The 25,302-nt window shown below is 40.4% G+C and overlaps 7 protein-coding genes across 11 annotated transcripts in view; 4 read left to right on the forward strand and 3 right to left on the reverse strand.

Moving 5' to 3' along the window:
* LOC135332946 (signal peptidase complex subunit 1-like) overlaps positions 1-25,302 on the forward strand; it is a 70,319-nt gene that overhangs the window by 41,771 nt on the left and 3,246 nt on the right. The gene's annotated exons all lie outside the window — the stretch shown is intronic.
* On the reverse strand, positions 131-7,249 carry LOC135332932 (serine-rich adhesin for platelets-like). 2 transcript variants are annotated; one of them, XM_064527864.1, is made up of 11 exons: positions 7,004-7,249; positions 6,701-6,837; positions 6,429-6,496; positions 6,256-6,295; positions 5,844-5,945; positions 5,587-5,658; positions 3,758-3,829; positions 1,043-3,320; positions 853-917; positions 711-785; positions 131-385 (listed from the first exon to the last, which is right to left on the reverse strand). In XM_064527864.1, exons 1-11 carry the CDS (start codon positions 7,098-7,100, stop codon positions 227-229), a joined length of 3,165 nt encoding a protein of 1,054 aa, XP_064383934.1. In that variant the 5' UTR covers positions 7,101-7,249; the 3' UTR covers positions 131-226. The 2 variants fall into 2 exon arrangements, with proteins under 2 accessions (XP_064383934.1, XP_064383935.1); XM_064527865.1 differs by lacking the exons at positions 5,587-5,658; positions 5,844-5,945; positions 6,256-6,295; ... (1 more) ...; positions 6,701-6,837; positions 7,004-7,249 and adding an exon at positions 3,919-5,560.
* On the reverse strand, positions 7,265-8,581 carry LOC135332943 (phosphopantothenoylcysteine decarboxylase-like). Its single transcript, XM_064527879.1, has 6 exons — positions 8,350-8,581; positions 8,196-8,288; positions 7,986-8,024; positions 7,832-7,921; positions 7,474-7,642; positions 7,265-7,423 (listed from the first exon to the last, which is right to left on the reverse strand). The coding sequence occupies exons 1-6, from the start codon at positions 8,449-8,451 to the stop codon at positions 7,353-7,355; spliced, it is 564 nt and encodes a 187-aa protein (XP_064383949.1). The 5' UTR covers positions 8,452-8,581; the 3' UTR covers positions 7,265-7,352.
* Positions 8,585-16,133, forward strand: LOC135332938 (myosin-11-like). 4 transcript variants are annotated; one of them, XM_064527870.1, is made up of 15 exons: positions 8,585-8,727; positions 8,935-8,982; positions 9,046-9,114; positions 9,445-9,564; positions 9,618-9,736; positions 9,807-9,921; positions 10,110-10,403; positions 10,549-10,625; positions 11,186-11,249; positions 11,478-11,567; positions 12,439-12,624; positions 12,750-12,887; positions 13,424-13,493; positions 14,895-14,980; positions 15,961-16,133. In XM_064527870.1, the coding sequence occupies exons 1-14, from the start codon at positions 8,680-8,682 to the stop codon at positions 14,948-14,950; spliced, it is 1,494 nt and encodes a 497-aa protein (XP_064383940.1). In that variant the 5' UTR covers positions 8,585-8,679; the 3' UTR covers positions 14,951-14,980; positions 15,961-16,133. The 4 variants fall into 4 exon arrangements, with proteins under 4 accessions (XP_064383940.1, XP_064383944.1, XP_064383943.1 ...); XM_064527874.1 differs by lacking the exon at positions 14,895-14,980 and having other exon boundaries at positions 15,868-16,010; XM_064527873.1 differs by lacking the exons at positions 14,895-14,980; positions 15,961-16,133 and adding an exon at positions 15,601-15,721.
* On the forward strand, positions 15,847-17,671 carry LOC135333118 (transport and Golgi organization protein 2 homolog). Its single transcript, XM_064528038.1, has 8 exons — positions 15,847-15,972; positions 16,102-16,266; positions 16,526-16,648; positions 16,696-16,706; positions 16,741-16,811; positions 16,859-17,074; positions 17,180-17,293; positions 17,441-17,671. The coding sequence occupies exons 1-8, from the start codon at positions 15,927-15,929 to the stop codon at positions 17,556-17,558; spliced, it is 864 nt and encodes a 287-aa protein (XP_064384108.1). The 5' UTR covers positions 15,847-15,926; the 3' UTR covers positions 17,559-17,671.
* LOC135332940 (beta-1,3-galactosyltransferase 6-like) lies at positions 20,093-21,414 on the reverse strand. The gene has a single exon (XM_064527876.1). It carries the CDS (start codon positions 21,295-21,297, stop codon positions 20,242-20,244), a length of 1,056 nt encoding a protein of 351 aa, XP_064383946.1. The 5' UTR covers positions 21,298-21,414; the 3' UTR covers positions 20,093-20,241.
* Positions 21,426-24,866, forward strand: LOC135332941 (DNA repair protein complementing XP-A cells-like). Its single transcript, XM_064527877.1, has 6 exons — positions 21,426-21,810; positions 22,055-22,160; positions 22,317-22,365; positions 22,453-22,572; positions 23,080-23,197; positions 24,451-24,866. Exons 1-6 carry the CDS (start codon positions 21,480-21,482, stop codon positions 24,606-24,608), a joined length of 882 nt encoding a protein of 293 aa, XP_064383947.1. The 5' UTR covers positions 21,426-21,479; the 3' UTR covers positions 24,609-24,866.

A 25,302-nucleotide genomic window follows, 5' to 3' on the forward strand; every position in this document is an offset into this window, starting at 1 on the left:
CCCCCATGGGGCATAGACTGAAATAATTATAATACATATTGTACTCTTGCAGTCAGACTCACATAGTCATCTAATTAAGACTAGTTTCTGCTGTCTAATTACCCATGCATTCATGCACCTGTCATTAAAATTTGTTTGTGAACATGAATTCAATCAAAACAATTAGAATGATGTATCTCAATTAGATGAACCTATACACACAAAAATCAAGCTACCTATCTACTATCTAGCTGGTAGTGTTTGGTGGGTAGTTTCCCTTTTTGTTTCTGTGATATCTGTACATCTGCTGAACAAACAGTACGGCTCTTTTAAGGTCTCTACTTCTTCGGTAATGCCTATACTGTTGCTGTATTTTCCTAGCAGCATGATCCTGTTGCTCCTTTGCCTACAATGATAGTATCTCATGTCATGTGTGTGAGGGGTGTGTGTGGGTGTAGAGTGTGTGAGGAATGTGTGTAGTTCGCTGTGGTCACACATATACTACGGTCAACTAGACTACAATGGAAACCCCTCTAAAAATTTATGATCGTGAAAACAGGGCAATTGCGACGCAAAGGAAAGGCACTCAACTAAAAAACTCAACAATGGCCACTTATGTATATAAAATATTCCCCATAATAATGGCATAATCATGTTCTGTTAAACGAGTCCCTTATAAAGAGTTCAAATTTATGTGTCAGTACGTGTTAATCATGCAGGCATTTACTTACTTCGCGATATTGTTTGTAGTACTTTTCGATCATCAGTGCAGCTCTTTTTTGCCGACTCCTAACCTGCCTTCTGTCCTGTCAGTCAAAGACACCACAAATGAATTATGCATGTAGGAGCATTAAACCTGCAAAGATTTTTTACCTTGTATTTTCGGAATGCACCCTGAATAGTTTTGGCAGCATGAAACAGTTGCTGTTGCTCCGAATCTGAAAGAGGGTCAAGAAGAACTTTTAAAAGTTATGAAAACTATATTCAACAACGACAATATCGTGTACTAGTACATGTAAAATACACAGCTATTTAAAATGTATCTAATGCTAAATTGACTCACCTGTTAGTGTAAGGTGTGAAAAGTCGTACTGTTGAACGTTGGGCGATTCACTCAGCATTTCACAGAGTTCCAGCACTGAAGGAGACCCAGTGTCAAACATGTCATGAGCAGAGAGGGAGGAGTGGCTGGAAGCAGACGTTTGCCCGGGGGACGAAGGTATCGAAGAAGCTCCAGTGCGATAATCATACACGTCTAGCTGATGCATGATCGGAAGCTCCTCCAGATTCATTTGTGAGCCCTCTGGTATGTCCTGTAGGGCACTCATGTTACTCAAACAGCTCGAAGAACGTGCACTGGTGGACTGTGTTGAGGTTTGAGCGTGATCTGAAAGGAATTGAGACCAAGTGGCAGCATCATCAATATTTGATTGGTTCAAATCGTGCTCTTGAAATGTTAAGTCAGGCAGAGAAAGGTGTGTTTGGCCTCCATCTTGTGAGGATAAGTCAGATGACGTGTTTGAAAATCTAAGTGAGCCAGCTGAGTTCGCAGCAAGTGCGTAATTATTTGCGCCAGTTGACTGACACGCTTGCTGAACATCCAATGTGGGATTCATCAATACACCTACTGATGACGTGTCAGAGACTAAAACTTGAGGTTGTGCTTCAGCATCATTGCTGGTAATTACAGTATTCATAAGTGATTCTAAGTCTTGATACTCTTGAGCGGGTGCAAAAGAGCCGGGAAATTGAGAGAATGAGCTTGAAGTCGCATCACTGGAAGCATTTGGCAAGGAATACAAAGAGCCTGAGTGAAAGGAGCTTTGATTGCCGAGAATATCTGTTAATAAGTGATTTTCGGGTTGCTGGAACATGTCGTGTATCGTATTGGGAGCAGTAGAACTATTTGGGGCATTAAAATTATATGAGTGATGATTTGGTGCTGACAAATGTGGTAGTGGCTGAAACGAAGTGTGTGTATTCATATCAAAGTTCATGGGAAGATTCATTGAGGTGGAAGATTGATGGTGTTCTGGCATTGTTGTTGTTGTAGAATTAGACCACATGTTACTGCTTGAGGTGCTTGAATCCGTTCCAGCTTGAAAGCTGCTAGAATCTGCTCCAGTTTGAAAGCTGTTAGAAATGTGATGTGTGATGGGTTCACCCAAAGGTGATGCCAAACTGTTCATAAGCTGAGTGAGGGGAGACATTGGAGGCTCAATATGGGAGGAGCCATTGAGAAGATTGCTGGATTGCATCGGCTCTGGTGACAACCGAAGCAATTGTTGGACACTTTCATCATCTAGTTCAATATCGAGAAGATCACTTTCTCCTGAATCGTTATGGAGATCAGTCATTGTTGACGCTGAAGAATGTTGCACTGTAGTTTGTTGAGATACAAGTGACGCTGTGATATTGGAAAGAGAATGTGCAGGAACAGGGATGTCTTGTTGGACGTTTGATAAATCCATTTCTGAATTGCTAAGGCTCACAGTGTTACTGTGCCCAGTAAAATTGCTCATGTTTAATTCATCAACGTCGGAACTCGCACTAGATTGTGACATTTGTCGCTCAAGGTCGGGAGTTACTCCTTCAGTTGATAGACGAAGTGCAAAGTCTGAAAACTTTTCAGGGTCGTAATCGGGTGTTTTTAAGATACTCGGTTGTGAAATACCCGTCGCAGTTGAAACAACTAAATTTCCATTCCCTGCCTGCTTTGTAAAAGGTACCATCTTCGAAAAAATACCCATAATTTTGTCTCCACTGACAGCTTTTTCTTTTCCATTTATGATTCGCTTAGATTTACTGCCTGTTTTCTGAGGGGTCTTCAATTTCATTTGAATTGACTGTTTAATCGAGGGAAGTGGTAGCTTTGTGCCAGGTGGGAACATAGCCGCTGCAGAGGATTCAGTAGGTGGGGGGATTGTCAAAAAACAGCTCATTGCACCATTTTGGGCTTGACACACAAGAAAATGTGGTGCTTTATAAATTGGGTCTTGTGGGTTGATCGAGTTACTTGTTGAAAGTTCCATGTTTGTTGATTTAGAAGTGCTTTGAAGTTCAGTAATGGGTGAAGTGTCTACTTTCGAGCTGCTTGCCTTTTTGGAGCGAGTGTCAAGGTACATATCGAATGGTAGCCCTTCGTTGTTGGAAACTAATGTTTCTTCAAGAGTAGCAGCTTGTTCGAGATTGTTGTTGAGGATTAGTGAGAGCTGAGAGAGTATGATCTCTGTCGTCGTGTCAGAATCCACCATGTGAATGAGCGAGCATACATTGCAGTCACTAACAGTCAACATACCCCAGTCAGATGGAGTGTCTGCTAGCTCCAGGCCTTCTTGTTCCTGAGTGGGATAGGGAATAAGGGAATGAAGTAATTATAAGCAGGCAACACAACTCCATTTTGTGATATTGGTTGCTTTATAGGAGCATACAGGTATACTATATATAACACAGCAAGTAAGCGATACCTACATTGTATCAGTGGTCACATACATGTACAGTCTATGCTTCCTATTAATGGTTTCAGCAAAACTGTTATTATACAATGTACTACTCAATCAATTGCCTCATTTAAAAAGTTCGTGAATCAACATGCTCTAGAGCATACGAGATATATGTAGAGAACAGTTGCAATACCCATTTATAGAAGCTAGAGAAAATCAAACAGAAATATCCCCTTAGCAACAGTCAATACAGAAAGCATACAAAACAATGTAAACAAAATAAATGTGCAATCCCTATGCACCAAATCAATGCATAACAGTGAATGAGCACTTACTTCGATGGACTTTCTAAACACATAGTTGCTAGAAGTCACCTCTAGATAGTGCACCATGATGATGTTGGGGTTCTGTTAGGTGCATGCAGGAATGTGTGATGCTAGAGCATATGCTGAAAACAATACATGTAGCTATAGACAGGTGTACATAGCATACGTACCCAAGACTACAGCTGGCAAACTTAAGGTGAAACGTCAATCAGAATCTCCACTTTCAATGTACACTGTACATGTATATGCAGTGTTAGTCTCTTATAAGCAGGTGTTATGAGAAGAAAGACTGCTACTGACTGTTCGCACAGAGTACATATACATGTGCATACATGTAGGCATAGCTTGAGCGTAAACAGAAAACATTGACTTCATTCTAGGTTTGTTTAGCAGCGTTTCAACTCTAGTGCTGCAGCTTCCAAATAATAGTCATCGAACTTTCTTGCAGCATATTTTGTTAGGAGTACATTGTACACAGTATTAGGGGTAGAGCCTAAATCGAACTGTAAAATGTACGTTCAATGAAGTTCCAGCTCCAGATTACTGATCTATCTTTCTTCTCTCTGACTGTGTGCGCCGGATATCAGTGGGTGGCTAGAGCAAGCGTAAGCAGTCGATACCAGGCCCTCGGGTAACCAATAAGGACGAAAGTTGGTATAGGGATGAGGTAACATAAGTTCCGCTAACTCTTGATCAATTCAACCCCAGATCATAAAGTCACATACAGATTCACTGTAGCTCAAATGGGGCCTACAACTGTCAAGTAACTAGTGTTGCAAGCGCACGCTTGCTAATGCCTCTCGCCATGTTTTTGCTTTCGTTTAAAAGTATTAGAGAGTGTTATAGAAGAGGTAAATAATTTGCAATGTAAGCAGTCTAAAAAGAGTTCAATCACAGAATTCAATCGCCATTGTTTTGCTTTCGTCAAAAACTATTAGAAGAGGTATAATTACGTTGATTGCAATTGTTGACAGAATTGAATTCCACACAGTCATTATAGGATCTAGGAGAGGAGCTGAATGGAAACAGATGGCTTGATGAATAATCAATCTTCAACGATACTGAAGCAACTGCATGTTATTTAAATGGCCTGTAGCCAAACAGTGGGAGCAAACCTTTGTTAAAGGGACAGAGTAAGAGAGATTTAAGCACTGACAGTATAGTATATAAACAAGCAGAAAGTGTATATCTATCTATAACTGAGAAGAAAAGACTTGTGTACATGTATCTATTGTTAATAGACTTGTGTACATGCATCTACTGTTATCTATTCTATATGGTATTGTGGCTTACCGGTATACCAGGACTCAAGAAAAAGAAGTACCGTAAGTTGATTCTGCCAGTGCTGGATTCTCTAACATGTGGGGATGAGCGCGCATGCGCATTACATACACAGGGATAATTAAAGGATGTGTCCAAAGACATCAAGTTCACAATGGCTACTATATACATGTATATATAGCTAGCTGCTTTAACAAATCTTTTCTGACTTATGTAGCTAACAAAAAGCTAGCGCTTTAGTGGAAGGCTAACTTATATGTTGAATAGAAAGTTTGTGCGAACAGATGATGCTATGAAAGATTCTGAAGAGACTGAAACAGCCTTCAATGTGAAAACTAACCATAACTCGAGAAAGAAGCTTTAGTTTGCTAATCCACGAATCAAAATCCAGAGAACGTGGCTAGAAGCCTATAGAAGCTGTTAGTTTTCGTCGCATTGCAACCGTTGAGCAGTTACAGCTGGAATACACACACACAGACACACACACACACACAGTCAGCTTTACCGTATCCCTCGTGCGGCTACGCCTCGAGGTATAATAATATATTTGAACTCACATTAATAAGCCAGTATGTTCTCCTATGCAGGTCAGGGTTAGAGGAAGAGTGGGCATAGCAACCATACAATAGCTGTAAATGTGTGTGTGTGTGTGTGTGTCCATAGCAGTCAATACAGAATCAATACAAGCGAGCCTGCTAGAGGAAACTATTCCTATTCCACAGCGATAGTACAGTTTTCACACCCACTTTCAATGGATTGATTTCAAGAATGAAGACATCTAGAGTACAGTATTTTTATTGACTGTCTACCTCACCTGATGCTGTCCAACCTTGAGCCTCATTCTGTCCTCCCTCACACAGGAGGAGGAAGCCTTTCTCTTCTTCCAGTCGTAGCCATCGTTGCGATACTTCTTTGTCTGCAGGGAGCATTAAGAATGATTGAGCTGCATCGGATTAAATTGTCAGACCTAAGGAAATTTTTAGTGGAGATGAACAATGTGAAATTTAATATTGTGAAAGTCACCCTTAGGCTGAACTCGATGAATACAGAATTACATGTATAACACGTGCAGCTCCCCAAGGATATCTCACTTAACACCTTTACTAAATGATCGTTGTCAGTAATTATTGCCCACATGTATGAAAACTGATGCTGAATAGGTCAATCAATTAACGATCATATAATCACACATTCTTGTACTATTGAGCCAAGGATTGTACATGTACCTTGGAGCGGTCGTAGAAAAATATAGTTCCTGAAGGTGGTCTGTAGAGGGTACAAAGTGCAACAGTAAAAGTAAACAGAGGTGCTATTTCCAATCAGAGCATAGGGTGAAAAAGTACAGACGAATGTGACAATTACATGTATATAATTATAGGCACGATGAAGTTTAACATACTGTTGTGGAATTTGATCCGTTATCCAGATTCCATGACTGTCAAAACTGATCAGGTAACTGAGAATCTCCTGGAAATGGGGGAGGAAGTCAAGTGTTGACACACTGCAAGGAAATGAAACTGATAATTATTATACCCAAACCACACAAGCATGCAACCGTAACGCTGTGAAAACAGTCCACCAATGAGTCCTCACCACATCACCTACTGAGCCGTCCCCTAACCCTTAGCTACATTACACGTAAAACATATCAATTTTAACCGAACCACATACCTCCGCTGTGGCCCATCTGAGCAGTTTGTTGGGATAGCCAATTCGAGGGTAGATCCTCTTACGCCATTGTTTTCCATCCTTGAGATTGAAAGCCAACATATTGTCAAAATGGTCGCGGTCTACCTCCAACCCAAATCCTGTAGTGGTAGATCGCGATATAACAATGTCAGCCATTGAATCGAATGCACATACAGGCATAAAATTGCTAGTTTGACGACAGCTAATAATATGGATTGCTTTGGAAGGAGAGTGGCCTAATAAATTGCTCACATACAACATATTCTCTATAGAATCCACACACACCCTCCAATAGTGATGGCCTGGGAGGGACAGTGGGGACTCTTGAATTTCCCTGGCTGCCCAGTCCCACTGCAACTGCTACATCCTCACACACTTCCATATGGCTCGGTGACTGATCTAGCAGCTAGATAATTATAGATAGAAGACAAACATGGAGCTTCAGTGCACCTCTCGCCTATTTATTTATACAAAACTAGACTGTAGACATCATGACATTGAGACTTCATAATTCATAATTTAAGACCACGCCCTCCTTTAGATCATTGTCGATACAGTGTGTTATCTTACTGACTAGACATAATTATTATACACAACTGAGTAAACAACCACAAAACACAAACTATCAGGACTGTCACTGCACATGTTTTAAATGTTCCACTACATTCTGCACAATGTTGTCCACAGTTGCCATAGCTCCTATACCTGCGAGAGCAAATTAAAGAACTGCAATTACGACAAAAAGCGACACCCACCATGGTCACCACAAGCAAGCAGTTTAATGGCAGGGTGCACCTGGATATAGCCAAGGTCAGCCAGTGCAGCTGTGTGCTTGGATGTGATGGAGTGCTCCCACATTAGGGTGTTCATAGCAGGACAGTAGAGGAGGGGCTTGACAGGGTCCCAAGCACGTACCACACACGTCTGCATGAGGTGAAGAGTGCAGGCTAAGACATCATACTTACTTCTGCGAAATATCTAAGCAGCAGCACTTAGTTATGATGATAAGCATGAGCCAATAGTACGTAGAGAAACAAAAAACGCTTTCAGTTTCAGGTGGATTAGTACATAATGGTAATGGTTTAATACAGTCCAATACCAGCATACTAGTACCAATAGATTGTCACAGAGTCCAGTAGCCATCTTGGCCATAGTGTTGGCATCCAGTGGAGCTATGACGAGCAAGTCAGCCCATTTCCTCAGCTGCACATACAATGTCAAAACAGTGCTTTCAGTGCTAATCTATTTGCAAACAACAGGAACACACCTCAATATGCAGCACAGGGTCACCCTTCTCCTTCCATTCCTGCAAGTGTTGGGGACACGTAATTATAAATACAAAATAAAATAGACTGTGACAGTCACACCATACATAATAGACAATACTGCTGGCGGTATCGGTCAATCGACAGTCAGATATAAGGAGAGAGATAGATAGTTGTCACGTCCCGTATGTTCATATACTTATAATGCATACCCATTCTTCAGCATCAGTATGACACGCTGCAGGCAGTTTGGCAGCATCAAAAAAATGCAGTCCTCTCTCTGTACTCACAACCTTCACTTGTATCTGTGTAAAAATCTCTCAGTATTAAACTAATCCATGCAGACATTATTGTTCCACAGCCTACTTTGATGCTTGACAGTTCTGAGAGGGTTTTCACCAGCTCAGGAACTTTAATTGCTGCTACACTGCCTGTAACTCCCAAGAGAACATGTTTACAATCCTCCATTCAGAAAGTGTCAAATATCACATCTTTGTTAGTTGACCCTTTTCTTTAGCAGTAAAGATCATGAATCAAGTTACTCTAACTTAGAGTCTAAGTGGTTTTCTATTTTCAGTAACTTGAGAAAGTGATCTTTACCCCTAAGCCTGCTAAGGAAAAGTCTTGTCATACACGTACACTAGTAATACACCTCGGTATTACACAGGTCTGATCTCATAGGTGCTCAATCCAAAGATGAACAATCTCGAGACTGATATCCATCAGGGGGGGAATATACAACAGGTAAAAAGTCATGGTATGGCATGCAGCTGTAGCTCTATAGATCTACACTGTAGTACTCTACAGTGTATAGAGCTACAGCTGCAAATGTAAAATATCCTGTTGATTTCATGCTGTAGCCTTGCCTATTCAGATTGACTCGTGTACAGATTCCATCATTGTGATTCCAGGCCTAAATATTATTAATAGTGCCACTGTGTTGTTTCACAGAGTGATGGTGTCCAGTGGATGGAGAGCAAGGCAAACATGCTGGATGAGGTAGGGGCATTCGTCTTCATGTTTCTGTTCAAGATGTCATGAATCACCTTCTTCTACATGCAGATGAGTCAGCTCGTGGACTTAATGACATCTGAGAAGATTGAACTCACCAACAAAATCACAGTGCTGAAGGTCAGTACCGTCTTTCTTCTAATTACAGCGCCACTCTAAAGAGAAGTGCCTAGTCCACATTTCTTTTTGAGTGCCAATTAACATTGCTGGCGTAGAAAAGAAATTATAACGTGGCCTTAATCAAGGCTACATAGATCTATGATAGCCTCGTGGAAACAGCTACTGCTACTAGTACTCTTATGCTAAGCACCAAACTAGAATTATAGTTTTTCTTGTTCTATTTGTGCGCCACTGGAAAATCATTAGTGGCGCTGTATTTAGAAGAAAGGCGATAGTTAGCGTTTTTTCGTGCCGTTTTTCATGCCACAACTGTCAGTGTGTTTGATTCAGGCTGAATTGGAGAGTGCTAAAGATGAACTCACTAAACTAGGAGAGTGTCGAATGCAAGCAGATAAAGATAAGAAAAGCTACAGAACTCAACTGAAGGAGCTCAAGCGGAATGAAAAACATGTAAAAGGATTGACTGCAATTATAGTAATACATAGTTATATATTAATATACAGGGAATATTAACTCTGAACGTGGTATTAGAGGCTACCAGAAAAGAGCTGGAAGCCACAAAGCTCAAATTGAGCAGGCTCAGCAGTGATTTGGAGAAGTCACAAACTGAGACCAAACACCTGTAAGCTGTATGTGTTAACCTAGCCTGGAAATGAATGCTCTTTGTACTGTGAACACCTGTTGGTACTTAGCTGTACATGTAGGACTGAGAGAAACAGTGCACTGGAAGCAAGGCTGGCTGCAGTACAATCGAAGAAAACTGAGCAATTGGCATCCCTGAGCAAGAAAACTGAAGAGAAGGCAAAAGTATGTTACTTATTGTACAGCTTAATAATTAAGCTTAATAAACCCTCTCTGTCTGTTCCACTAATTTTTGTAACTGTTTGGACACTGGTTTAATACGACGTAATGTAAGGATGTGTCTGCATGCTTACCATCAACACTTGGATTACTAGCTCAACACTGCTGACGGACGGCTACACACACATTTACAGCTATCCTCTCAGCTGACTAATTGGCGGGAACGCTGCTACACCCTGCGTGCAGACAACACTCAGCTGATGTCAAGTCTCACCTCTGCCCAGAAAAATTTTCACCATTCTCAGGACGAGGTTCTTGCCCTTAGGGGGCGTCTAACAAGCACCAGAAAGGCTTGCGAGCAGCTACAAATGAAGTGTACTAGCCTGGAGCATACAGTAGAAACTCTTGCTAGGCGGTCCCCCACTGTGGTGAGGGTACCCTCAAGGTCTAGGGAGGAGGTCCGACTGACAGAAGAGTGCAAGCGTAAGGTGGGAATGAGGTGTTGCACTCTTGTTCGTTGTACATACATGTACAGTCAACATTGTGCTGTGGGCCTACTATTCTATTATAATAGCATTTACAGTTTATTTTTTTATCTTACTGTCGACTGTCTCCTTCACCTTATCATTGCAGGATGTCCTTTTTACCAGTTGCATGAAAGACATGTCAGCTAGTAACTCCAAAAACCACCTCCTTCAAAAGGATGTAAAGTAAGTTATTGCCCAGAGGAGGTTGGTCACGATTGTTAATTAATCTTCTAATTTTCTTTGTAACCTCCTATTCCGTGGAAACTTGAGAGAAAGTAGCTATCCTAGCTAAGCCAAAAGGCTGCAAACGATCATAGCCTCTTATACTAGTAGGAAGTGATGCTAACAATACTCAGTGATACTAGAAAGTGAGTAGCATAGTCATACTCGAAGTAATAAGCCAGAAACTAAGATTAGTCACAAAGTTCCAGTTGTTGGCTGCACTTTCCTTGTTTCTTTGACTCCTGTCTTAATATAGCAGGTGTAGCAACGATAGTTTTAAACTACTACGACTCATAGGCTAACAGGAGACGTAATACAAGACAGATAAACGCTCAAGAATGCCAAAATAAGATAAAAATGCTGACTCAGCGGGTTGGGTAGGTTGGGGTTCTTTCAATGGCTTCTGTGCATTTACTGTAGGAATTGGAGGTTACAAAGAAAATTAGAAGATTAATTAACAATCGTGACCAACCTCCTCTGGTTATGGCCCATATAATTCATAATAATCATTTGTAATGTAGTGTTCTACAGTCGCAATTGGAGACTGAGAAAAGAGAGAGGATGTTGCTGTTATCAACCCTCAAGGTTTGTCCCAGTGTTTCCATACCATATCGTTCAGTGTTGGGTTGTTGTGTGTAAGATCCTGTTTCGGAAAGTACGCTCAGCCACTGACTTTCATAACAATTGTCATAACAGAATGAAAATAGTTTTGCTCAGAGTACAAGACAGAGGAGATGCTTGATACTTATTGTCTGTCGTACCTAACCGGAGTTGTGTCGTGTTTATGGTTATTTGCTTACCTGCTCATTCCAGACGAGGGAGAGAGAGTGGGAAGACACGTGTAAGGACTTCAAACTCAGAATGACATCACTGACTGCAACTATTGAGGCTAAGGAGAAACAGGTGATTTATAAATTATACAGTGATGAGATATTGCAGTTTTGTGTCACTCGCGTTTACGATAAGCACAACTGTATGTGTTTTCTGTAAAAAAAAAAAACGAATATCGTAAAACTTAAGTAGCTTATTTTTTAAGTTTGCTCATCTCATTTCAAACAAACACTGGTTAATTTAGAGGGCATCAAGTAACGGTTATTATGCCTCGGTGCGCATGCGCAAGCGAGGTATACGGTAGTGTGTTTGTGTGTCTGTGTGTCTGTGTGTGTGTGTGTGTGTGTGTGTGTAGACCGCTACGGCTGCTCAAGGATGAATCAAGTGCAAGTAAGAGTTTCTATAGGCTTCTAGTCATGTTTACTTGGATTTTAATTCGTGGATTTGCAAAATAATGCTTCGTTCTCGAGTTATGCCTAGTTTTGCTTACTTGGAATGCTATTGCAGCCTTTTCAGAAGAGTCCGTAGCAAAACTTGTTCACCGAGTGTTACTACTCTACTTAGTAGTTAGCTCTGCACTAGAACGCTAGCTATTGGTAGCTGCAAGAGTGAGCAGAGAGCTGCAAGGCTCTGCTGACTTGCAGCCATTAATTTTAGACTTGAACTTTTGGCATCAATCGTTTTTAACAACAATCATGGTCGATCATTACCCACTATTCGGTTGATTGCATGCAGCAAAATTCATCATAATCAATGTGTGTATAATAAAAGCTAGCTATTAGTAGTTTTATGTTATGTAGTTTTGGCACCTCCACCGAGGCATCAGCACCTGCAGTGCTTTTTATTAAGTCCAGTTTGTACTGTTTTCCTGAGCCTAAAATTAATATGTGTTCAGGATAATTGTGTTGAGTCTCTTAATCTCGACTTATTACTACCCCTTCAGAAATTGACCCTAACTGATTTAAGGAAGGATGTTGGGAGTAGAATGAGTATGATAGAGACTGAGCTGAAGACTGCTCGTGATGAACTATGTCTAGTGAGGAGAGAGGTTGCAGGGAAAGAGGAATTGTGGGACAAGGAGAAGAGGCAGTTGAAGGAAAAGAGGGAACAAATGCAAATAGAACTAAAAGTAATCCTTTGTGAAGTATTTTCTGATCGTAGTGGCTTACCCCTAGACGTACATTAAAGCTCACTGAAATAGAATTCAGTTAATTCTGTTCCATCTATCAATCATACCTTTGTCGTTTTATGTAGGCATGTCAAGAGAAGGTCATGAGTTTAACTAGTGAGCTGGAATGTGCTCAAGATGATCACCAGACCTCTGCAGAATCACAAAGTAGGGAATGTGACCGTCAGATTAATGAGATTAAAGAGGACTACAGGAGAATGAAGGTGTGTTTCTATCATTGAATTTTCTAATTTACGGGGAGGAGTAGCTGTGGAATTTTCGGTGTTTTGTTCAGGTGTAAATGTATGTGCACTAGCTTACAAATAATTATACTAATTTAACTGCATGAAGAAATATAAAGAAATCACTAAAATGACAGTAATTACAATTTTCGTGATGCTACAGTGTGAGTGTGATAGAAATACGGTAGGTTGCAAAACGAAGTTGGCGAAGTTTAACAAAGACTTTGCAAAGGTTCATAAGTTTAGGCTTTGGAATAATTAGTAAACTTTTTACCTGTTGCAAAGCTACGCAAACTTTTTATTCAGCCTACAACATGTGTTCTATGGAAACCATTCCCGAAGCCTCCACAAGCCTTTTGTAACGTACCCGTATATGTAGATATTTTTTCAAGCTCAATCTGTGCGAATCAAAACTCAGCAGCTTGCCAGAATTTTAAAGTAAAAGTGTAGATCTAGCTGAACGTATTTCCTGTATGTAATCATCTTATCACAGTGTCACACACTTAATATTTTTGCAGGAGGCAAGCACAAACCGATGTACGGAGTTAGCCAAAGAAGTGTGGAGATTAAAGACTGAACTGGAACAATGTAATGTTTAATCTGCTCGATGTGATATACAATGAAACTACTGGTTACAACTTACAAAACGTACATGTAACGCGTGTTTTTACCCGAGGTAGTGTAGTCCGTTGGTTTGTTTGTTTGTTTGTGTGTGACATCTGAGTCTACTCACCTAGATGCCATAGCACTCACTGCATGGATAGCCTCCACACAACAATTAAGTTATTAGTTTTAATTGTGGCAGGTTTCGATGTTAAAGCTTCTTTGTCGTATAAAAGCAAGCAGAAGCTAAGAAGCTTGAAATTGCACGTTGGCTAGCTCTACACGCGACCTTTATTCGAAGTAGATCTACATATTTGCAGCTGAAGTGATTTTTTGCCGGTCTTTGTTAAAAGTAGAATTGTAGCTTTACTATTGTATAACTGAAAGCTACTATTGTATAACTGAACAGTCCTCTGGTTTTTATAGATCTGTTTATTCATGTCAGCAGCCTAGGGTTAGCACTTCAGTGCTCTAGTTTTTTTAGCATCTTGCATGTTGGGATGATTAAGTTATATAGTTATACTATGGTTCTAGCCGAGGGCGAGGTGTGGTTTACATTGCCATAAATCCCTAGAATATATATATATATAGGATGTATTTTGTATTAACATGAAGCTGAAGTGAAAACTGCACTAGCTTAGCTCCCTTTCCTTAGTCTGGAATCGAGGCTAGCATTAGCTTAGTTGGGCGTGGCCCGACCTTCCGTTGCAAGCTTATCTGGGATTTGCTCTGCTGCATTATGTAACATTGCTATGAATATTATTATTCTCAAGTGGATGTTAACCGTTGCTAAACCACCATAGCATACTGCATGCAGTTTCACAACTAGATGCAAACGGAAGTGTAACCAAGCATGTGAAAAATATTGCAATCTGATAGGGCGCCACTATACTGGCGGTAGAAAAAATCCCAGATAACCTTGCAACCCGACCTCCCATCCTAACAGAAAGTCGAGCCACGCCCAACTAACATTAGCTAAACACTCTGTTTGTGGGAATGGCATCCTTTTACTAATCCAATTAGTATTGTTACTTGTGTGTATATAGCTATCTTTATTAATTGGCCTAGGATGCAAGAATGTCTACATGACAATCAATGTTAATAACAGTAAGTGTAGTCGACATTCATGTGTCATTAATTAAAGGTGATACAATCATAAAGACAACTTTATAGTGATTGTGTCCCAAGTACAGCCATACAAAAAGGGCCCCCAACATACGGGCATAATGCTAACCACAGGGGCCCCTCACTCAGTAATCCCCCAAAACCTAATCGCAATCACATGACCCTCGATCCCTAGTGCGGGATCGAGACTGAGGGTCACGTAATAGCTGCTTAGGCTTAGTATTACGCTTTTACCATTCATTCCTTCAACCCCCAAAACAGGGGAGACAACTGATTCATTTCATCGCTGTACTAACTTGCCCACCTTCTTGGCTTGAACAGATTTCTGTGGTTGTTATGCATTTATTGTCATTATACTGAGGGCGAGGGCTAAGTGTGAAGAAAAGAAAGCTTTAAAAATCCGCTATTCACAGCAATTTTTTGGAATTTTGATGGCTTTATGCGGGTAAATAAGGTACATGTACTAGCTAATGACTTAATTGTAGACAAGTACCGTATAGCGCGAAATTTTTGAGGCACTTATATTTCATGGATTGGCCTCTAAAAACCATTTCGTTGCACAATGTTCGCGGAATGACTGCTTACCGGAAGCCACGCCTTTAAATATTTGGTAATTCTAATTAAAGAACACTTTTTGTGGACTTAATTTTCGTGTAGAATTCTAACCCACGAAATTTAAGCCCCTCAAAAATTTCACGCTATACGGTAATTAACGTGCACTATAATAAATACTAAATTTATCGAGAGATTTTATACAAACTGCAGGTGTAAAAATAGAGAGGTATTGTGCAGGCATAAAAATAAATATAGCTTATATACCACAAAAATGCTTTAATCAAGAGCATTGCTTGTGAAGAGCATTGCTTGGTTTGTCACTATATTGATATTGTACATATAGTGACATTATGGTAAATTCAAGGATACCTTTAATTAATACTACATGTACACACTTTACTTTCATGTACAGTCAACCGCTAAAACCATGCAGATCGATACTTACATGCACAACAACCAGTGGTAGGGCTATATATGGTAACTCTACATTGTTGCATTTGATCTGATATCAAAGTTATATTATTATGATGCACTGTGTTATTATAGTACCAATATAATTTTGATTACATTGTGCCAATATAATTATTATGTATTACACTACCTATGATATACACTACATTGTTACCACATAGTCTAGTTGCATTTTGACCTCTGAGATCAAAGTTATGTCTTACTCCAGAGTTTAATAGATGACACATGATGACATGACACCAGGAGCAGCATGAAGTCACACTCCTGATGACACATACAGGCTTGAATTCCTGCCATAATAAAGGAAATCAGAGTGGGTGTGAGTTAAAAGTCACTGTGTCAATGATCTAGCTGATGATTATAAAAGTAGCCATGTACTGCATTCATGCCAGCAGGAGTGTATGTCTGATGCCAGATGTAGTAACTTTTTGCTAAACTCCAGAGATCACCCAAAATATCGTAACACCAACGATGTGCATTTTGTTCTTGTACTACCTCCCACATGGAAGCTACTATCGATTAATTGTAGCCAACAATAGAGATGAAGTGTTTGAACGTCCTACTGAGCCAGCAACTTTTTGGAAGGATCACTCTGACGTATTGGCAGGTAAAATTAATGGCATTGCATATAAATCCGTGCAACCTGCATGCTAGTTGAAAATTGGCATAGGCCTACAGTGATCATGAAAGCTGTCTGCAAATTATAATGGGAGATCCCCCTATCTCTAGAGTCAGATAGCCTGCATGCATGCTGGTAATTTCTTCATTGTGAACTAGAAGGTAAATATTTGGTGCGCAGAGAATGTTATGTCGAGACATGAGAAAATGTTAATGTGTTTTACAACGTGCTTCTATTTCTTTTGAAGGCCGTGATCTTAAAGTGAACAATGGTGGAACGTGGTTTGGAATCACCGTAGGTGGCCGATTCTCAACTGTTACAAACTTTGTTACTCCTCCTAGCGGGCTAATCTCCAAACCAAAGTCCAAAGGTGAGTCCATTTGGTATCATACATGCATGCAGGTCATGTTTATGCAGGCCACTTAGTTTCAGACTATCTTGTTGGGAATACCTCACCACTAGATTATTGCAAGCAAGTCGTATCGTGATGGGCACCATCTGAATGGTTTTTCTCTCTTGACAGCTGATCTAAGGTGAGGCTTCCACACCAATGCCATAAATGTTCAGCCTGTGTGTATAGTGCTGAGAATAAGGATACAAGTCTAGCATACACATGCAACTATGATACTGATGGTGCTAGAGTATTGGATCCTGGTGTGTACGGCCTAGGCAACTCTCTACTCGACAATCCATGGCACAAAGTCAAGCAAGGAATGGAAAAATTCTCTAATATAGTCAAATCTCCTGATTCAACACTGACTGATCAGCTCTTCAACCTGCTTTCAGACTGTACCAAGTAAGTAGTCTAGTAGTCTCATGATTATTGTGCACTTTCGATTACACTGTAATTTAGCAAAAAGTTGAACAATATATACAGTGATTGTGTATTTTCCTTGCACAGATGGCCAGATCCAAATATTCCCAATATCGGATGTAACGAAGAATACAATAATAATGTATCTGCAATATTCATGAAACCAAGTCGTGATCAGAAAGGACGATTATGTGGCACAAGGTATCACTATGTAGTTTGAACATGCACATGGAGATGTGAACAATCATAACAGCTATGCAAATTTGTAGTTGTATCTTATGGATGACTTCGACACTTTAGTCATTGCATGTTAGTTGATTACTTGACCATTATGTGAATTCCACTCAGGTCTCAAACTGTATTACTGGTCAGTGGTGATGGTGATGTGACATACACAGAGAGATCACTTCAACCTAGTACTGCTCAGTGGACGACAGTGTCTCATACAGTTACCCTTAAAATTTGAGAAGTGCATGCATGGCACTTAACTAGACGTGTATCGTGTTATTACTCACGTACTTTCTTGATTTATGTGTGCACTCTACTCTTCTACTTTTTTGTGTGTGTCAAAGCCCTCAATATCTAATTGTTGCATGAAACCATTTGCTGCATAGAAACCATATATATCACAGGAATTCCTCAGGCACCCATGCATGCATTATAGCTAAGGTTTCCGAAAATTAATATTATATCATGTGTATTGGCATAATCATATTGGCACTGCGGTTCCTTTGATCAAGGGCCAATAAATGTTCGTGGCACAAATTGCCATGGAAACTATTTGTATAGAAACCATACCACAGGAATTCCTCAGGCCCCACAAATAGTTAAGTACTGTGGTGACGTGTGGTCCTTATAATGGTAACTGTTTGCTCTTTAATTTGGGTGGAGGGTGCGGCAGGTTTCCATTTACCCACAGTCTAATATAATATATAATAATTGCCGAGCGAGGCTAACAAATGGAAAAAACATTTTGTGAAAAAATGGGGAAGAGTATGGTTGGAAGAGCATGTGCACTGAAAAAACAAAAAGTTCGCAAACAAGATTGTGGGTTGGTGTAGTCTTTGCATGCTCCAACTAGTTGGGGTGGGGCTCAATCTTTGCGACCTTTAGACCATTTGATCCAGCACTACTTCTCGTTACGTCCTTCTTTATGCAAGACGCTCGATCCAGCCCCTATTGACCGTCAACAATGTCATTCGAATGGTGCTTTTACAAAACTGTACTGGACCCAACTAGTTGCATGGAGCATAGTCTCGCGCCGGCCAGCCCCAGATGTTGTCTATTTGAACGCTAGGTCGATAACATTTTAATGGGCTGCTGCAAGACTACATGGAATGCAAAGACTCAGAGGAGGATCAGGTTCGACAGGGTCAAAAGATCAAGAATAACGACACTAGAAAATTATTGCGTACTGCATTCCTGGCCGTTGAACCCAATGCGTATTGCATTCTTGACCTTTGGCGTTACTTAGTACTTAATTAACACGCATAACGCAAACTATATTTTAATCGTTTAAAGGCACATTAATAAGCTTTTTTTCAGTAAAATAACTAAGGCTTAGTCTCAGCAACGTCTTTGAAGGCTGCTAATGCTTGTAAGCACTGCTATACTTCATGCGTTTCCAAAGCGTTGGTGAAAATGGGCGTGGTGTAGAATTCAAAAGGTTAAGCTAGAATTTCTCACTTCCTACTGATGTACCTGAGGGGTACATCGGATTTATTGTTATTATTTGAATCAAGAGAACTGATCAAAATGATGAAAGAGCTGGGCCGGGTACATCGACAAATTAGCATCAGGTTGGATCTCCATGAGCATGTGATTAATTCATTAATGACCTTTTGACCATGTCGAACCTCCTTTGGGAGGTTTGTCAGGGTCAATATGGGAGGTGATTATCGCCAAAATTAGCAGTGAAAAGTAGAGGTGCATTTTGCAAAAATAGGTGGTGCCGTTTTCATGCCTCGAGGCGTAGCCACACGAGGGATACGGTAAAGTTGGACTGTGTGTGTGTATTCTAGCTATACTGCTCAACGGTTGCAATGCGACGAAAATTAACAGCATTATATAAATGTATTTATAAATTTATTATTATAATTCAGAGAGGAGATTTCAGAAAAGTGCATTTTTCCGAGAAGTGCGTTTTGTAGTTTTCACAGCTTTTTCAGCCAATTCCACCCACGAGATGATCATGTGATTTGGTCATGATTTTGCAAAAGCTATCTCTCTGAGTAAAGTATAGTATAAGCTCATGGTCACAACAGCCTTGTTACTATACGGTGACCGTATAGTAACCAGGCTAGCTGTCGTGGCTACCTATCCTCCCTCTTGCATGTTGACTCGAGTCTGTCTACAGGTTTCAACAGCCAGCTTGGTGCTCTCCACAACTTGCTGCCTGAGCATGTCCATCTTAATAGCAGAGCCACGTGGAGAAGAAAGTAACGTTCCTTCTCTTTTGCTTCTGTCACGCGAGCATGCGCTCTCTGAAAAATGCGCCCTACAAAACGCACTTCTCTGAAAAGTTCACCTTTCTCTGAAAAATGCACCTCTCTACAAAACGCACCTCACTAAAAAACATTGCACTGCCTATTTTTTCAAAATACACCTCCGTAAACAAAATAGCACAACATATTTTTGCAAAACGCACCTATACTTTTTATTGCTAAGTTTGGCGGTAATCACCTCCCATAGGTCAAAAGGTCTTAATCAAGCTGCTTCCGCAGTTTAATTGCAACTTGTTCCCGGCCCAACTTTTCTCTAATTGAACGCTAGGTCTAACATTTATTCCCCTTCCTAAAAAATTTGGCCCGGGACCGAGGTTACTCTTGATTATAATTAAACCAGGCCGGCTGACATATCAGATATAACAGAAAACACGTCTTGGTCATAAAACAATCAATTCACATCATTGATATAAACTATAATCTTACCACCCAGCCTGACCTCACTTCTAGTACACTCACTCTGCATGCAGGTCTCATTAAATAATCTGCTGTCCACCAATGAAAAGTCCAAATAGAAAGTAGGACTGTAATCAGGAGTTCATGAACTCCTGCTGTAATCCAAATAATTATAGATCATTATTACACAGCTAGTATGCACTGAGAGAGAAAGCAATAATAGTGTTTGTGCCTCTATATAGAATGCCTCTACGGAATGCCTTCTTGTCTCTCACAGCACATGGTTGGAGGGCTTTTCCAGTTGTATTCATAAGACAACCTAGTCTGGTACTCTTTCTGACACTGTTCTCCCACATCACGAAGATTCCTGAATTTCGACCTCATGTCTCCTGGGCTCTGTTTATGGGACACAATGTAAATGTTCCTGCATCCTCTGGAGACAAACTCAGTGTTGAAACGAACATCATGCTTTCGCTCAGCTTTGTACGGACTAAGCCACACACCCACAGATACATCCTCGCTATTATATAGTTCCAGACCATCTGCAGAGGTTGCTATTCTCTGTACTAGGTCTTGCGAGAGCACATACCCTCCTCCAAGGGCATAAGGAAGGTATCGATCACACAGGAACCAGTCTTTCTCTCTCCATTTGCCTTTAATTTTGATGTGAGCTCTGCCATCGAAGAACCCCCAATAAAAACTGTGTGTACTGTTTCTGGCTGCTAATTCTGTCACAAATGTGTCCAAAAGTATGTAACTGTCGTCATCACATTTCAATAAATAGGAGAATTTATAGTCTTGGATTATTTTGGTGAAACTGTATAATACTTTTATCGTTAGATTAGCATAGTCTTCCTGTAAATCAGAGAGAAATAGCAAATCACCATACTTATCCTGCTCAGATCTCAAACTCATAACTTCTTCGGGCAATAAACTTTGAGTGCCAATAGCGAATTTGACCATTACAGTATGTTTCGCTATTTCATACCCTTGTATCCAGGTTTCCCTGGCAACATTTCGTCTCTCGAGTCCTGAAACACTTGACAGAACGAGCACAAATAGGAGATAGTGGGTGCGGTCTCCCTGAGAGACCTTAGTGGGTGCTACACACATGGCCGGCTCTTCTGATTGGTTAATATTAGGGCATTGGCAGTCACTGCTTTGGGGTATTGATGGATATGCAGCAGGAGCCCACAATCCAGCAAATAAGAGGAGCATGAACTGAACAGCTAGGTTCAGGGCTAGGAATATGGCACATAGTAAAAGTTTTGAGTGGAAAAAAGACCTCATTTCTTGATCTTTCATCCTTCCATGGTTAACATCTAGGCTCAGTTTCTTGCAATAGAGAGTCTAAGGATCACACATGAAAGATCCTCTCCAGCTCCATCTTGTCACTGAATGGGAATGGGTCATCAGACCTAGTTGTGAAACATGAACGTCCACCCTGAAACTTGAATGTCCAGACTAGACTGGAAGTGGTGATTGGGATGAATGAAGCCTGTAGCAGCACATTAGACACAGACCCAGCTACCCTTTCTGGCAGCCATGGCCAGGTATCTCAAGAGAAGGTGGAGAGGGCTAAAAAGAACAAGGAGAGAGCATTGAAGCTTAGGGAGGCACGAAATCGGGCACAGCCATACACCAAGTCTCTGCCCAACACCAAATCAGCAGATAGTAGGGGCCATGGGGCAGCCACTCCCATGATCCATATGAAAACACACAGTAGTGCTCCCAGCATCAGAGACAGCCATGCTGGTTATATTATTGAGGAGGGACCTGTCGAGCGTGCTCCTGTGTACAGAGTTGCTGAGGAAAGCGGTACGTACGCACTTTACATTTACTCTAGAACCTTAGTATTATAAATTCAAGAAGTGATCACCACTGCAATATAATTATAATTATCCTACAGTTTCACCTGCAAATAATGTTGTCAAGGGTCTTTAATTAACTCTTAAGCTAAGGTCTGCTCCGTAACTCCCTTTTTTCAGTGTACTGGCTCTTATACAATTGACTTTATGCATGTAGCTCCACTGTAATAGCAACACGATTATCTTTTTTGCAGTGCCAGCGCTGCCTGATGCATTGCTAGTGTGCTCCGAGTGTGGCAAGAAGTTTGCCGAGTCTTACCTCTACACCAAGTTCCAGCTGATCACTTGTGACAAATGTAGGTGGGTAACATAATCAACATGACATTAAATGCCATCGCTCCACTTCATTTTGTATACTGCCACAATGCATTGTAGCAACATGTGCATGTAAAAACTCATTATTATTATAGTAATCTACGTGTAGTGATTTGTGAATTTGTAATTCCCCCTCCGCAGGGACCCAGAGGGAAAGCATGCCCTGCTCACCAAGACTGAAGCCAAGCAGGTAAGCTGCTGGATTTATGAATAGCAGCACACGAGTAGATCTACTTACAATGGCATATACAACGCTTGTAATGTTGTTTCTGTATAGAGATATCTCCTGAAGGACTGTGATTTTGAAGAACGGAATGGTCCGCCACTACCATTCCTACTTAAGAAGAATCCTCACTCCAGTGGATGGGGGGAGATGAAACTGTATTCTCTCTGTCAGGTCAGTTGTGTGAATGCTTATTCTATAGTGAACCCAGTTACAGATGTAAGGCAGTGCACTTTCCTTGTATTAATTTACAGTATACTGTATATGCTCGATCAGAGGCCGCTCTTGTATAAAGGCCGCACTCAAATAGTAGCCTCCCTTGCTAGCAAAATGAAACATTTAGTAGCCGCTCTCAAATAGTAGCCTCAGTGAACTTAGACTCTAGCATTTCTGCACGTGGCAGCAAAAAAAATATTACTAGCAGCTAGCTACATGTACGTAGCTACAAGTAGCAGCTTGTTAGTGCTTCACAAAGACTTTCTCATGGCAGAGTTCAAGTTTATGCAGGTGAAAACAACTTTTGATGACAAACTAAATTATCTGGAGCTAATAAACGCCGCTCTTGAACAGTGGCCTCTCTTGAATTGTAGCCTCCTCTTCCAGCAAAATGAAACATTTAGTAGCCGCGGCTCCTGATCAAGCATATACGGTACTCATAATTATGTTGTATGTGTTTATCAGGTTCAGGCTCGATCACATGCTGTGTGGGGTGGTGAGGAGGGTCTCGAAGCAGAGCGTCTTAACAAGGCAGAGAGGAGAGAAAAGAGGGTAGAGAGAAAGTATACTAAGGATATTAAAGGTTAGATAGGATTCCATATTGTGGGCTTAACGTAGAGAATATAATGGTAGACCATAATGTAGATTCCTAGACGCATTCATTCTAAACACCCTCACGCTAGGATTTCAAAAGTATAAATCTTACCCAGATTGTCATTCTGAGGTATTTTGTCCGTGTTTTCCTTCCACTCCATTAAGTTTCTATCAGGAATGCACTCCTGTATCTATATATAGCTATAATCCCTAGCTTTTGCATATGTGACTCTTTTTTCGGCTTCCAGTACGATTGAACTCACCATTATTAATTGAGAGCATAAAAATAATGTGGTTAGGTGGCCAACATGGTTCATGAGGTAGAGCATGTTGAAACAATGGAAGCTGTTATCATGAAACTATTTGGACTTATTTGGAGAGGTTAGGGGTATATTTTACATGCGCATGCACGAAATAATTCGTATAATTGATTTAGTATACACACCAAATTTCATCATGCAAATTGTAAATAAACAGACAAAGTACACAGATCTACGCAAGACCACGTGGTTAGTGGTAAAATGTTCCTGACCACAATGGCAGCCTTCAAAGACACTAGTAGAATAATTGTGCTGCAACATTTTAGCTCTGTTTAGCAAAGAGGCAGTTCAAGGAGGCCTTTATTTACTGACGCGTATCCACAAAATAATAATTATACTGATTATCCCCTTTTTAGGATAATGTATGCACATTACGTATACAATGTATACCAGGCCGCTGATCTGAGTTTCAAGGGCAGCCGGGAAATCGAGGCTAGGGTTAGGCCTCTTAACGATGCTTGCTTATACCGTATATCTTCTAATTTATCGGACAGGAAAAAATAATTATTTTGGAAATTGTCCGGGTATAATTGGAATAGAGCATGCGAAGTGTCCGGAATAATTAGAACAAGCAAGCAGCTGCATGCGAGCTACCTAAGTTTAATAGAACAGGGTACGACTGAATAGTTGCACTAGCTATCTAAAACTAGCTACTCAAAGCTATCTAACTGCAGCACTCTAAGTCTTACTTGCCGTCTGTGAATGATAACTCAACTTTTCAAGGTATTGTCCGGATATTTAGAACAAATGTAATATTAAAGTACTGGAGTGTCCGTTGTATTAGAACAACGAAAATTGCCCAAAAGAGTGTCCGGGTAATTAGAAGTGTCCGATAAATTAGAAGATATACGGTAATATAATTATGCTTGTAAAAATCAGTTACATGTACAGAATTAAAATGTGGGGTGTTTTTGGTTCACAGATTTGCGAAGAGCAGTGCGGTCCAGTCTGATAAAGCCGTCCTCCTCCAGTCACACTCACACCTTCCCATCTGGTCAAGAAGTTCACAATCCTGACGATGATACATGGACTAAAACGTGTTCTGATTGTGGTTACCAAGTAATTTTTGAGAAAATGTGACAATATAATTGCCTTTGTGTCTACACTAGTCCCTCTGTTATTAGATCAGGATCATTTCCTTCATTATTTTGTTCTATCCTTCACAACTAACTCGAGTTTCCTTTGAACATTCATACAGTAAAACTAATGTACAGTATAACGCCAAATTTTCACTGATTGATCTGAATCTCAAAATTATGCGCCTTGAAATTTTATATTTCCTACTTCCGGCAGTGTAAGGGGGATATCTCAAAAATAATAAATGTTTATTTTAAACAATCTGCAAAATATATGGTCCTTGAAAATATTGACCGTGCTGTTTTTTTATGCACAATATTTTACCTACTGATATGCATAGGCAATGCAGTTTGTGGCCATTATTTACTAACTTTTGGATCAGTAGTGTCATCAGTGTTTATACATAATTATGCATGTAGTGATATCATGTGTACTGTACTACTTACTGTAAGCTAGAGCTGAACCTTAATTGGGCAATTAAAACGCAGTTAGTACATTAATTGCCACCCTTGCTAAATAAAGGTGCCATAACTACAATTTATAGTCAGCGTAAACTTCGATCATGGTTATGAGCACAACGAATACCCTCTATACAGTTTCTAACTAAAATGCCATTATGATTTGTTATTAATTGCTAATTGCTAATTCTCCCTATTAAATAAGTGGTTTTTCCAGACAGGTTTCGTTTTACCACTAA

The sequence above is a fragment of the Halichondria panicea genome, chromosome 3 (genome assembly GCF_963675165.1).
Source record: "Halichondria panicea chromosome 3, odHalPani1.1, whole genome shotgun sequence".
Lineage (NCBI taxonomy): Eukaryota > Metazoa > Porifera > Demospongiae > Suberitida > Halichondriidae > Halichondria > Halichondria panicea.